Below are 13,535 nucleotides of genomic sequence, written 5' to 3'. Positions count from 1 at the left end.
AAGCTTTGTAAACAAAGTCAGGAAATTTATAAAATGTATCTATCTATCTACATAAATACACTTATCTTTCATTGGAATGAAGGTTTATCAATCTTGAGTTTATTTTTTTTTTTTTTTTGTGTTCATTTTCAAAAATCGATTAATGTGTTATTTGAAAGTTTACTTAATAAACAAAAATATTTTTCTTTTTATTTTGTGAGTGTTTTTGCTGTAAGCAATAAACAGCTGCAGCTGCAGTTATTGCATAATCATACAATTACAGATGCAAATAGACCGAAAAAAAGAGAAAAAAAAATAAATAAATTGAAAAAAAATAAAAAAAAAAAAAATATTAAACCACACCTCGCTTAAAGGCTTGTTTTTTTTTCCTTCTTCTAATTTTTGTTGGTATACGTCTACCTTGAGACCTCTATGATATGGAGTACCACAAAAGGGCGGAAAATTACAAAAAATTAGCTTTTGAAAAGGCGTTGAAAATGACTGCAACCAATGGCTAAGGCACGTCTCTTCCACAAAAAAAAAAAAAAAAAAAAAAAAAAAAAAAACATAAAACTATCTTAAACGACATGAAGTTAAAAATTTGATTTCTGTTTTTTTTTTTGTCTACGATCACGATTTTTGTCGTTCTTCTTTGATTGTTTTTTTTTTTTTTTAGATTGATACATGGTGTGGTGATTTTAATTTTTTTTTTTAATTTTTATGAGTACCTTTTTCTCCATGATGAGTTAATAGCGTGACATGACTTTTTATTACTCACTTTCCTTTTATCCTCTCTTGAAGGTATTATTTGTCGTTTATTTGTTAGTTTTTTTTAATTTTTTTTTTTATTACGATTTGTATCTGTGTAGAAATTATTCGAATATCTATGAGATGAAAAATTGATTGAATGCGCGTCAGTTGGAAATTATAATTACAACTATAATGCACTCAGGCGAAAGTCATTCGTCGTCAGTCGTCGTCTACACCGTCTGTTGAGTTTGGTTTCTTAAAATTACTTAATGTTTAATTTATTTCCTAACATTTATCATTTTTTTTTTTTTTTTTTTTTTTTTTGGAAAAAAAAAAAATATCATTATATGGCCACTACAACTAGGTTGATCTTTGTTGAGGATGAAGAGAAAAAAAAATGACACACAATCTTATAGATACTTAGATACAATCTGGTTATTTAGTATCATTTTTCTCTGATTCTTTTTGGTGTTGTTTTTTTTTTTTTTTGTATTGAATCTAAACAATTTTGCTGATGGGATATGGCCTTGAACTTGTTATTCGAGAAAAACAAACGTTTTTTTTTTTTTTTTTTTTTTGTGAGCAAAGATGAAAATAAAAAAAATACGTAATTACTGTGTTAGACTAGAATTGGAAAACATTTTAATAAATTCTTTATTTTTTTTTTTTTTTTGTGTAAGAAAACATCATCAATTACTTAAAGTGAAATTATTAAAAAAAAAAAAAATAATTAATGTAGGTACTTTTTTTTTGAAAGTCTCACTACAGGTGGTTTACTAAATTGACAGACCCTTATGATCTAAATAATCATTTTCTAAAAAATTTAAGTGGAATCTTTTTTTTTCATATTAAACAGCCTATTTGGACTCTCTGATTGATGAAGAGTAATTACATCGTTTTTTTTTTGTTAAGTCTTATACTTGAAGACATAATTAATCATTTAAGTTTATGTTTGTGTTTAATTGATGAAATGAGGGCACCATGACTTATATGTGTGAAACATAAAAAAAAACCTTTAAAGTGAAAGAGTTAGTTAAAAAGATAATACAATTCTTTATAATAGAGGCCCTAATTGGCTTCCTTTTGGTACTCCTGGTTTTTTTTGCTAACCGAAATAAAATAACACGCAAAAAAGTTACATTGACTGAGAGACAAATTTATAATTTTTCTTCTCTAAAAATAGGCAAATAGTTTAAATGTAGGAAGCTACGATTCCTAACAAAAAAAAAAAAAAAAACTTAATAAAATAGGCCCTAATGGGCTTCCCTATGCCATCCCATTTTTTTTAAACAAATTATTTACTGAAATCTAGAATTTATTGACTTAAATTACAATTAAAATACAACATGATTCTTTAACGTAAAAAATACACTACTTTATACATTTTTAAGGTCGTAATGTAACCGTTAATGGGCTCACACAAGATTTGCAATGTCAAACATACATACATTAACGTTGTATTACGTTGCGTTTGAAGTTGACATTTTTGACATTTCGCATCAAAGAATTCAGTCTAATTCACAGTAATAAATCAAATCAAAACGATGGTTTAAAAAAGAATATATGAATGTCAACAAAAATCTACTACAATCTTCTAATTAAAAAACAAGTTCAAAGTCTTTTCATTTAAAAAATTCCCCAGCGATTCCATTCGTAATTTATATTTTTAGAATGTTGTGAATTCTTTATTAAATAAAAATTATGTTCTCATTAAAAAATTGTACTGCGTCAATGTTAAATTTAAAATAACAGTTACTTCTTCATCATTAATTTGTCTTCTTGTGATTTATTTTACACGTTTAATTCACAATAATTCAGCAAACTCATCAAATTCATCTAACCATCATTAAAAAAAAGCAACAATTAAATTAAATTTTGAAAATGGTTCACCATGAAGTTGTTTTAACCTCAGAAAATATAACTACAACCTTGAAATTTGTTGTAAAATTGCAAGTTTTTCAAAAATCTACTAAACAGTGAATGGTAACAAGATGGCGTGTGTTGGTGGCAATTTTTAAAACAAAATTTCATAACATACAAGAAAGAAAAACATCTAATTTAGCAAAAGAATTGTTAAAAAAAAAAAAAAAACATTAATTCATTAAAACAAAACACAATTCACCTTAACCTTGACTTTAACCTAATAAAACAAAAAAATCAATTCGAGGGCAGTCAACTATATACTATACACAAAAATTCTCACAATCGTATTTCAAAGTCAACTTTTTCAAATACATTGATATGAATCATGTTTGTCATTTATCAAAATGTTGTTATTTTTTTATTTTTTCAATTTTATTTCTTGTTTAAAGAGAGCAAATACACCACAATAATAATTGTTGAAGAGAGTTGAGAGTGAGTTTGAACTGATAAGACAAACAAAACAAATCAAAAATGAAAAAAAAAAAACAATTCACAATAATAATAATAATCATATATAATTGGTGTTTATCAAAAAGAGTGGTTTTGTCTGTAAGTTTCTGACAGTTTGTTTTGTCACTTTTCCTTCTGACTGGCAAAATGCAAACGTTTTTGTTTGATTTTTCTCTTCTTCTTTATTTTTTTTTTCAAAAAAGATAAAAAAAAAAAAACAAAGTAAAAGTAAAGAAGTATCTATTTGTATTGCTTTCCTATGACGAGACACACTACACAAATATGGAGATACATTCACAATAATAATAATAATGATAATTAAGATATATTCTCTGAGAGTTGATTATTATTAATGACTTTTTTTTTATAATTTGTTGCAATGCAAGTTTTTTTTTTTTTTATATTCATATATAATTTTTTTTTGTGGTTTTTTCAAGGTTAATGCGAAAATGTTGAAATGTCATTAACCCTAGAAGAAATATAGATAATATTTTTGTATTTTTTCTTTTCCTCTTAATTCTAAATTTGTATACAAAATAACCTACACATTAAAGATTTTTGTATATTAGATGCATTCAATTTGGTACTAATATTTATTCTGACAATAGAATTAAAATAGGGGGTGGAGGTTGAGGGGGGAGTAAGGAAGCCTTGAAATGCGAGTTAAATTTTATTTTTTTTTTTTTTGGGTATGAAATCGCACATAGACATTGTACTTGTATAAAAAAAAGAAGTGTAACAAATTGATTTGTTATATATTTCTTTGAACAAAAACAAAAAAAAAAAAAAGTCAATAAACAAACAAAAATGTATAATGCGGGATTGAAGTGCAGACAAAATTGTTGTTTATCGATTTAACAATTTCAAGGTTTTTTTCGTTCAAACGAAATGATAACCCCATACTTTTTAGAAATCAGGTAATCAATTTTAAATGAGGTCATGTGAGGTAGAATGTTAAAGAATTTTCTTTTTGGTTTTCGAGATCTATTAGAATTTTGTTTAAGGCCTTCAAATCTTATAAATGTTTAAAGACATAGGAATTATCTTCTGAAAGAGTCTTTAAAATGAAGTAAAATATCCTTTCTAAATGTCATAATAATACAATGCATATGATAATTTTTGTTACTATTCAAGACTGCATGAATTTTACTATCTTACTTTTCACTATTGTGAATGATCACATTATTTGCTTTGATTGCCTTTTTTAAGTTAACCTTCAACATATTTTAAACTCTTCAGTGGGCATTGCATTGATATTCATACTAAAAATATCAATAGAATCTAATCGTAACTTAAACATAAATTGATTTCATTCACAATAGAAGTCTTAGTTACTCAAAACTTCCATTTAAAAAACATAAAGCCATTTTTGCTTGTAATTTAATGAATATTTTATGAAATTTAATTAAATTTAGCTATACATATTCAAAGTATTTTAATAAAAAAATAAACTAATTCACAATGACTCCTAATTTTTTTTAATTTGTTCTAATTTTTTTTTTTTTAATCTGTTTCTGAGATATAAATTCAAATTTATATTACAAATTTATACCAAAATCTGTTTAAAACCATCCAATCGTACCTTAAATTTAAATGAATTTCATTCACAATAGAAATTCAAATCACTCAAAAATTTCCATTAACAAAAATAAAGTCATTATTATCACTTCATTTAATAAGCATTATGTCATTAATTACTATCTACTAAAATGTCATTCAGAATTTTTCTACATTCAATATATTTTGATAGAAAAATAAAAAACTGATTCACAATGACTCTTTATATTTTATTATTTTTCTAAAAAAAAAATACAAAAATTGTTTATTATCTCTTATCTGATGAAATAAATTTCTAATTAATATCTTACCATCCTCTTAAATATTTATTTTATAAAATACTCATTTGGGAAAAACCCACCCTAATTTACCGTAGGTATCTAGCTGTTCATTGAAATGAATTAATCACCAAATTTTCTTCTATAATAAAAAATTCCAGGAACAATATTGCATGTTAAATGATACAAAAAAAAAAATAATATGTAAAAGTCATGTATGCGTTTTTAATTAAGATTTCAATCAAAATTGAAAAACTTTTTATACAATTAATCCAGTGTACTCGTATCTATAATTATATAGTCAAGTCAATTAAATTGAAAAAAAAAAAAATACAAAAATCATTCTGTAATCTATAAAATCCATTGTAACAAGTAGATATACCTCTACTTAACTCTCTATTTATATGGGAAAAGTTCAATTGAATTCCAATTCATTCACAATAGAGAAAAATTTAGAAAACGATCATTATTGAAAAGTTATAAAAAAAAAAACTGTATCTATAACAAAACCCTATAAAATACACAAATACATTTAATTGATTGAAAGTAAAAAAAAAAAAAAAAAAAAACAGAAAAAAATTTTTTTTTTGTGTTTTACTTTATTTTGCAAACAATTGAATTTAGTTTCGTTTCAAAAATCCTCTCTCTCTAAGAACAAACTGAAAAAAAAAAACTGTAACTACATACAATTGTGTTTGCTCGCACAAAACAAAAGCAGCAACGCAACGCACCAGAGGGAAAACACAAAACTTAGCACGGAACTTTTTTTTTTTTTTGCAATTTTTATTTTTTTTTTTTTTCTACCATACAACCCGTCCCAGACATTTTGGCGTCGACGTTGTCGTCGTCGTCGTTGGTTGCCTGTGCCGTATAGAGCTCGATATTCGTACATTTATAGTAGATAGATAGATAGATAGTGTAGGTAGGTTATAGTGGAGGTATAGGGTACTTATTTCTCGTATAAAATACAAAATCCAAAGTTGAGTCTCTCAACTTTAGTCAATGTAAATATATAACACAGGCGGCAGCAGCAGCAGCTAGAAAATGGCTAGGGCTATGGCAGCGACATAGACGAGAAATAGCGGCGCGGCGACTTGTTGTTGCTGCCACTGCGAGTACATAGATATTGTATCTATCTATCTTTTGTTGTAAGTACAACACAAACCCAGTGTTAGTACTAATATTATCTCGAGTACAAAATGGAACAGAAATCAATATATGACATTTGGAGAAGAGAAGACAGCAAAAAAGGGCAACTAACAAACAAACAAAAATTGGTTTTTTGCAATTTTGCACATACAAAACATGCAATTTATTAGAAATCCATTTCTATCTTTGTATATTTTTAAAAAACTTAGGTTTGTAAAACTAAAAAAAAAAACAAACGACAAAACAGACAGAATGGACGTCATCATAAAAAAATTATTTTCATTATAATACACCACTTTCATCACTTTGTTTTAGTTGCTCAAGCAGAAAACACACGATAATCACGTATGAAAGGCACGCGAAAAAAGATATACGTACTAAATTTACGAGATAGAGATACTTTGTACAAACGGTGTCGGCAGTTTATAGATAGTGTAGAGAAGGAAGAATGATGGGGTTCTATAACACACTTTGTGTGTTTTATCGGAGCATTATAGAAGGGAAAACTTATAATTAAAAAGAATAAAACAAAAAAAAAATTTATAATAAAACATTTAAAACAAACAAAATGCCAATCTTATACTGGACTGGATAGAATAGATTAAAAGTAAAAAAAAAAAGTCAAACAAAAAAAAAAAAAAAAAATTTTTTTTTTTTTTATAATTATGAAAAATGTACACCGTATGCTTAATTGTATTTTTGTTTGAAAAATGAAACCAACTCAGAGATTGAATTTCAGTTTTTTTTTTTTTTTTTAGTTTAGTTTTGTGGAAAAGTTTGCTGCTGGCTGCAGCTGATGTTGTCAGTCAGTATAGAATAGGTATAATATGTTGCTAACTAAGTTGGTTCTGGTATGTAGGAGGAATGTTTGTAAAATATATGGGGTGATGTGGTTGTTCATTTTTTTTTTTTATTTTTTCTTAAAGGGGGTGATTTAGTGAAAACCATACTATGCTGAACAGGTTTGAGTAGGTATATTAGACTTTTGTAAAATTTTTGTAAAAGGGTAAAATGTTTACCCTCATACGCATAATTTTTAAATCTTGACACACAACGGATCAATAAGTTTGTTAAATAGATGAGTTTTTTATTTAAGCATTAGTAATTTGATTTGTAGTTACATTCAGTGGAAGCAGAAAATTGTATAATTTCAGTATGACAGTTTTTTATTAATTCTTTATTTAGTTTTAAATTGGTATACTTTATACTTTATTCCTTTTTTATTAGGTACTCTTTATTAATTCCTTCTTTTGGATCTTTTAAGGCATTCTTAAAGAAGAATATTAAAAGTGCTTAAGAATTCTTAACTTCTCCTTTAGAGTATTTCTATTGTCACGGGTGTGACACCGCAGTTACTTAATTTTTTCTTCCTGATTTTTGTACTATTCACTTCAACTAATTGTAGTCGTTAATATATCTTTTAAATTACATTTTGTTAACAAGTCTTTTATTGTCATAATCTCTTAAAATAAAGTGTAACGGGTGTGACGTTAGAAAATCGATTCAGTTTGCTTCGGTGGCTTTAAAGAAGTTTTATTGTGAATTTTTAAATGAAAAGTTACTAAATTAAGGTTACTAACTAAAAGGAAAAGCATTTGATTTAATTTTGTTTATAAGAATATTAGACTTATAATAATTTAAAAGAATACAAAAACATAACATCAATAAAATTTTTAGTGAGGATTTTTTTATACTAAAACATAAAGCAATTGTGAATTGTAGGATCACATCTAAATAATTTTTTTGCATTCACAATAATAATAATTTTTTTTTAATAAATAAATGAATGCAAATTCAATAAAAAAAACAGGAGCAACATACTATAATGTAAAGAATAACCAATTTTCGTAATTAGTCTTGTTTTTAAGGGTATTATTATTTTTTTTATTATTTACGACCCTTATATAACATGGGAATTCATGGACATGATAGAGTATAGTATAGTTGCATAATGTGACCATTTTCCTCGACCACGGCACAACCGCAGGTATATAATGTTAGTATAATAAAAATATACCTTTACCTAATTTTGATGCAGTTTTGTTGTTATTTTTTTCTACAATTAAGTCCTAATTTTTATTATGGTTACTTCTTAAAAAAAGAATGGCTAATTACTGTGAATTGTACCTACCCTTTTACAATCTTAATTTTTGTAAATAAACTATTGATATTCTTGTGCACTATTTTCGACGAGATCATAACGCATTAAGTTCAAGTTACCCTTATATTAAATCCTTTCTTCAAATTTCAAGTTTTAGATTTAAAATAACCTTAATTTAAAAATATGTACAACAACGAAAATTGTTTAAACTGGAATTTTATCTTTTTTCGATAAAATTCGACTTCTTTTATGCGATTTAAAGTTTTGATGACTTTATTATGTTCTTGACTTGAAATTGGATTACATTTACGATATTATAAAACGCGTTACAACATTATGAAAAACTGTCAACCGCAAATGCTATCTATTGTGAATAATTAAAATATTTCATATTTAAAATAACATTAAATTAAATCTCAATCAAAATGTGACATTTTCTCAGAATTCAGAAAAATATGTTTATAAAATAATTGTGAATATTAAATGTCATTTCAAATTCTGTCTAGTTCACTGAACACATCCATCATTTATTAATAAATTTGTTTAGAGTTAAAGAGGTGCAATATTTACATTATTTTATTATTCACAATAGAAAATCAGAATAATTCAAATTTTTTTTTTTTCAATCAATAGAGAGAGAATTAAGAATATTAATTTTTCTAAAAATGTTTTGTTTATAATTTTTGAAAGATGCATTCAATTTCGTTTTCGTTGAAAGAAATTATTTTGGAAAGTGAATTCTTTCACAAATATGAAAATCAAAAGGCAAATAATGTTTATTTTACGTAAACGTGAAAGTAAACTTAAACTTCTAGAAAGATTTTTTAATTGAGTTGTAGATGAATGTATACAAAAAACTTCCAATATTAAGTAAAAACAGTGAACAAAATTTGATCAAATTTAAACGCAATTTGTAATTTTTTTTATTTAAAATATTAACTTTAATTTGGGAATAAAATTTACGATTTAAAATAGTTTTTTTTTTCGATCCAAATAAAAATTTTGTCGTTTTTATCTGAAATTGTTAATACGAATTTTTTATTTATTTCAGGGAACTGCACAATTTCCAGCAGGATTAAATTTTGAATTTTTTAAATTGAAAAAATTTATCTCTCATTAAAAAGCTTTGTTATTATAGTGTCATATTTTCTATTAACATTAGATCCGTTTGTGTACTGTGAAATTGACAAAAGTCAATATAAATAAAAAATAAATGCATAATTGTATTTTAAACTTAATGGAGATATTATATTTTCCTTGTGTGTGCTAAATTTTGTTGTCAAATGGATAAAATCTATCTTGTTTTGAAAATTAAAAAAAAAATCACTATAATTCCAAGTTTTAAATCAATGCATTTCGAGGATGAATTAATGATTTTTTTTTTTGCAAAACGAAAAATCAGAAGTGGTAATTACAAACAGTTGAGTGTTACGGCTTTTTTAGAAACTAAAAGGGCTTATTTCTGTTGTTTTAAATATTTTGAATTAGAAATTACAGTTTTCTATATATTAAGTTAAGCAAACAGAACTAGGTATTAGGCGTTCTAGGTATCAGAAAATATCAGTTTAAAAATATATTCGTTCATTGAGGCTGATGATCCCTATTAGAAAACTTTGTACAAAATACTATCACGGTTTAGTTAAGAGGAATTTAGTTCTCCTAGAACTTGTTAATTTGTTTTTACTTATCACTTTTCAAATTAATATGTATATAAATTGAATTCTTAATTGTTTCCAATATTTTACAGAGATTTTACACTTTGAAAATATTTTTAGCCAAAAAATATGATGGATTTTTTTGTTATTTTAAATATTGGCACTTAGAAAATACAATTTCCATTAATATTGAAGGTTTTCCATTTGTTTATATATTTGTTTTTTTTTTGCGTTCCAGGTATCAGAAAAAAGTATAACTATAGTTTAATCAATTTAAGTTGTTCTTGATTTTTTTGGTACGATAAAAGTAAAAAGGTAATCTGAGATTAATGAAAAAGTCTCCACCAACAAAAGAGGATATCGAAGAAGACCGCTTCAGAATTTTATTTTTAAATAATTTGTATATTTAATGGCATTTTTAAATTGTTTTTAAGGGTAATTTTTTCTTTAAAAATGGAAAATATTCTCAAAACTCAAATAAATTTAATTTTGATTAAAATAAGTGCAACCAGCCACAATATATCAACCACGAATTCTTAAATTTGTAAGCCGGTGTAGTTGGGTGGTGAAAACGTATACAATTTACGATCAGTATTAGGTTAAAATCTTAACAGGTAAACTTCCTCTTCGGCGTTCCTGGTTTACCTACATAATTTTAGATTTACAGAGTGCATTTCAAAATAGTAAATCGTAGCACTCTAGTTTTGTGTACTAAATTAAGCTAAAATACGATTTAAATATTTAAAATTGAGTATAACCAAGTTTTAGTTCACAAACCTCAGCTGGCCAATGATTTTCAAGTTTATTAAATTTTTACTTAGTATACTTGAAAATTTAACCTGTTTAGTTTTTTTTTTTTTGAAATCTCAGAAAATTCACTTTGACCGAAAATTTGTAGGGTAAAAGTGAAAAATTTTTCTGAGGCATCTATTTTGTTTTGAGCTGACTGGCTTTTACGAGTAAATCACTCTTTTGACAATTTTCCCTAAAGACTGTGAGAAATTTTTGAATTTACTTTGGCACAAAAAGTGTAAAAGTGGATGAAAATTTTCAGACGTGGATATTTGGTAGCCTACTAAGTTTTTCAGTCTGGGACTTTTAAATTTTAAAAATAGGTATTTTTAATTTTGTATACATTTTCAAAAAATGACCAATGTATGTAGTTAAACCTTTAAATTAAAAGAATACATGAAGCTTTGAAAGCCAATTAGGTCATTTTTTAAATTTTCTTTGTGAATTTCACCATTAAACTTGTTTTTGTAAAATAGGTACTTTTCGTTCGCCTTCGAAATTTGAGTATAAAACAATTGGCACTTCATAAATTTGAAACGAAAAAATAGTTCACAATAAGAATTTTTCAAATTTGAACAATTTTTCATCTAGGATTCGTTCAAAATGTTGAAAAAGTTCATTGCAATTTTGCATGACATTTTTTTTTTAAACTGACATTTCGAACATTTTTGACAAGCATCTTAATGTGAAATATCAGGGTACTTCAAAGTTTTTAAATTTTTGGTCATGTTGGTAAGCAAAATTTCATAAAAAGTGTTTGTGTGTATTGTCGAATTATCACATTTTTGAAAATTCTAAGTACTAACCGCATCCGACGAAGTTTGATTTTGGTACCTAATTTTCTAGCAAAAATGTAGTAGAATTATGTTTAAAATCTGTCACTTGTCATTTTAAATCTGTCAACTGTCATCTGTCAATGATTTAAACGAATTTATCCACTTGTAAGAATTTGACAGATGATTTTAAAGTCTAGAAGTCTAGGTTCGAAAAAAATACAACACAACTTGTTCAATTTTTTTTTTTTTTGTTTTTCGTACTAACCTGAGTTGCATCCGAATATGGTGTTGTGGAATGAATATCCACACGCTGCGATCCAAAAAGGATACTATTTACAATATATTTATTTCCCGTTGTATCCATTTCAATGGAGCTATTGCCAAATAAATTTGTTGTTGTTGAATTATTCATGTTGATTAATAAATTATTATTAATAGCAGCAGAAGAAGTTGAAGTTGAAATTGTTGTATTAAAATTGTTTAAATCAAGGGTTGAGTTGGTGGAATTGATTGAGGAAGAGGTGGAGTTGGAATTGGTGGTAATAATTTCAATAATGGGACCGGCACTTGACGGCGATAGCGGTGTTACACTTGATTCTTGTGTATGCTGTGGCACCATTTTGATCAACAAAATGTGTTGAAAAAAAAATTTTCTTTTTTTTGTACAACTTTTTTTACACTTTTTTTTTTTTGATTCCTATATAAATTGTATAATCAATAGGAACATTTATAATTAAAAAAAAAATTAATAATTAATTTTTTTTTTTTATTTAAAAAAAAAGAGCGTGTTGTGTAATTGGCAGTGGAAAATATTATCAAAATATTTTTTAACTGTTTTCACTAAACTTTTTTTTTTATTTTTACTGTTTTACGCATGCAACAGCAATTTTTTATATATTTTTTTTTTATTTTTGTGAATTTCTCACTCAAACACTTGTTTGATTTTTTTTTTTTGTATTTTTCTAATTTTTGTTTGTTTTATTTTTATAATCCGGTGGACCGACGTATTTTAGCAGAGAGAGAAAAAAAATGGTGGTGGGTTTTTTTCAATTTGTATTTTATTTTTTTTTTTTAAATTTTTGTTTATAACAATTTTTCTTATAAGTTTTCCAAGAAAAAAAAAAATTGTAAAAAAAAAAATAATTATAACTCAAGACAGAGCACCGCACGTGTTTTTGTTTGATGGGATAAGAGAAGAGTGAATAGAAAATAAATCCACTTTGACGCGAAGCACAAAAACTGTTAACGTTTTTTTACTTCTCAATTTTATTTAAAAAAAAAAAAAATATTTCTGATTTTTCAAAATCTATTACAATTTTTATTTTTTGTGAAAAATCAATTTTTTATTCCAATTTTGCATAAAAAATTCACTTTTTAGTGCAATTATTAAAATTTTTAGCAAAATCTTGCACAAATAATGACACTTTTTAGTAATCAAACAGATCTTTCTGTTTGCTGTTGTTGCCACTCTCCGAGAGAAAAATTAATAAAAATGTGTGTAAACATTGTCTGCAACATTTTTTTTTGTTTTTAATTTACAATGTGCATTTGATTAAAACCAATTTTTTTTCCGTTACTTAAAAAAAATCCGTTTTGAAATAAAATAGTTCTGTTCAGTTCAAAAATTCTTTTTATTTTTTTTTTTGAATTGGAAAAAAAAATATTCATATATATAAAAAAAAAATTCTAAGTTTGTTATAATAATATTTTGCAATCAATGCATAATGCAACGCGTTTGTGTGTTGGTAGTTGGTAGATATGAAAAACTTAAAACGTCCGAACGGTTTGTCTTCTAGTTTACGACTGAAAACTGAATTGAATCGGGTGCTTCGCTCACAGTCAGTCAGAGTCAGAGTGAATGTGTTTTTTTTTTCGTTCGTTGGTGGCTGTTTGGCTGGTTTGTTGGTTGAGTTTTTTTTTTTTTGGTTTTTTTCTTCGTCTTTCTTCTTCTTGAAGTGAACTGACGTTTATTTGTGTGTATATATTTTGTCTGAGTTTATATATTTTTTTTTTTTGCATAAATGTATGTGTGTAATGATGATGAATAATATCAGCTGTTTTAGAAAAGTTTAAGTAAAGACGACTACGAACGAATCTAGAAAAAGGAGAATAATTTGAGTAAAGT

General features: G+C 25.7%; 1 protein-coding gene across 3 annotated transcripts in view; it reads right to left on the bottom strand.

Annotated features, from left to right (window-relative positions):
* LOC129907338 (alpha-protein kinase 1) overlaps positions 1–12,453 on the bottom strand; it is a 142,506-nt gene extending 130,053 nt beyond the window's left edge. For 2 of the 3 annotated variants that reach the window (XM_055983488.1, XM_055983487.1), the window contains exon 1: positions 11,676–12,453. In XM_055983488.1, coding sequence (XP_055839463.1) covers positions 11,676–12,029 — 354 coding nt within the window. In that variant the 5' untranslated portion in view covers positions 12,030–12,453. The remainder of the gene's footprint in view (positions 1–11,675) is intronic. The other variant, XM_055983489.1, reaches the window with a different exon arrangement.
* Positions 12,454–13,535: the final 1,082 nt, after the last annotated feature.

Source organism: Episyrphus balteatus, chromosome 1 (assembly GCF_945859705.1).
Source record: "Episyrphus balteatus chromosome 1, idEpiBalt1.1, whole genome shotgun sequence".
In the NCBI taxonomy this organism is placed as follows: Eukaryota; Metazoa; Arthropoda; class Insecta; order Diptera; family Syrphidae; genus Episyrphus; species Episyrphus balteatus.
Note: the sequence above shows the minus strand (reverse complement) of the source record. Positions and strands in the feature narration are given on the sequence as shown.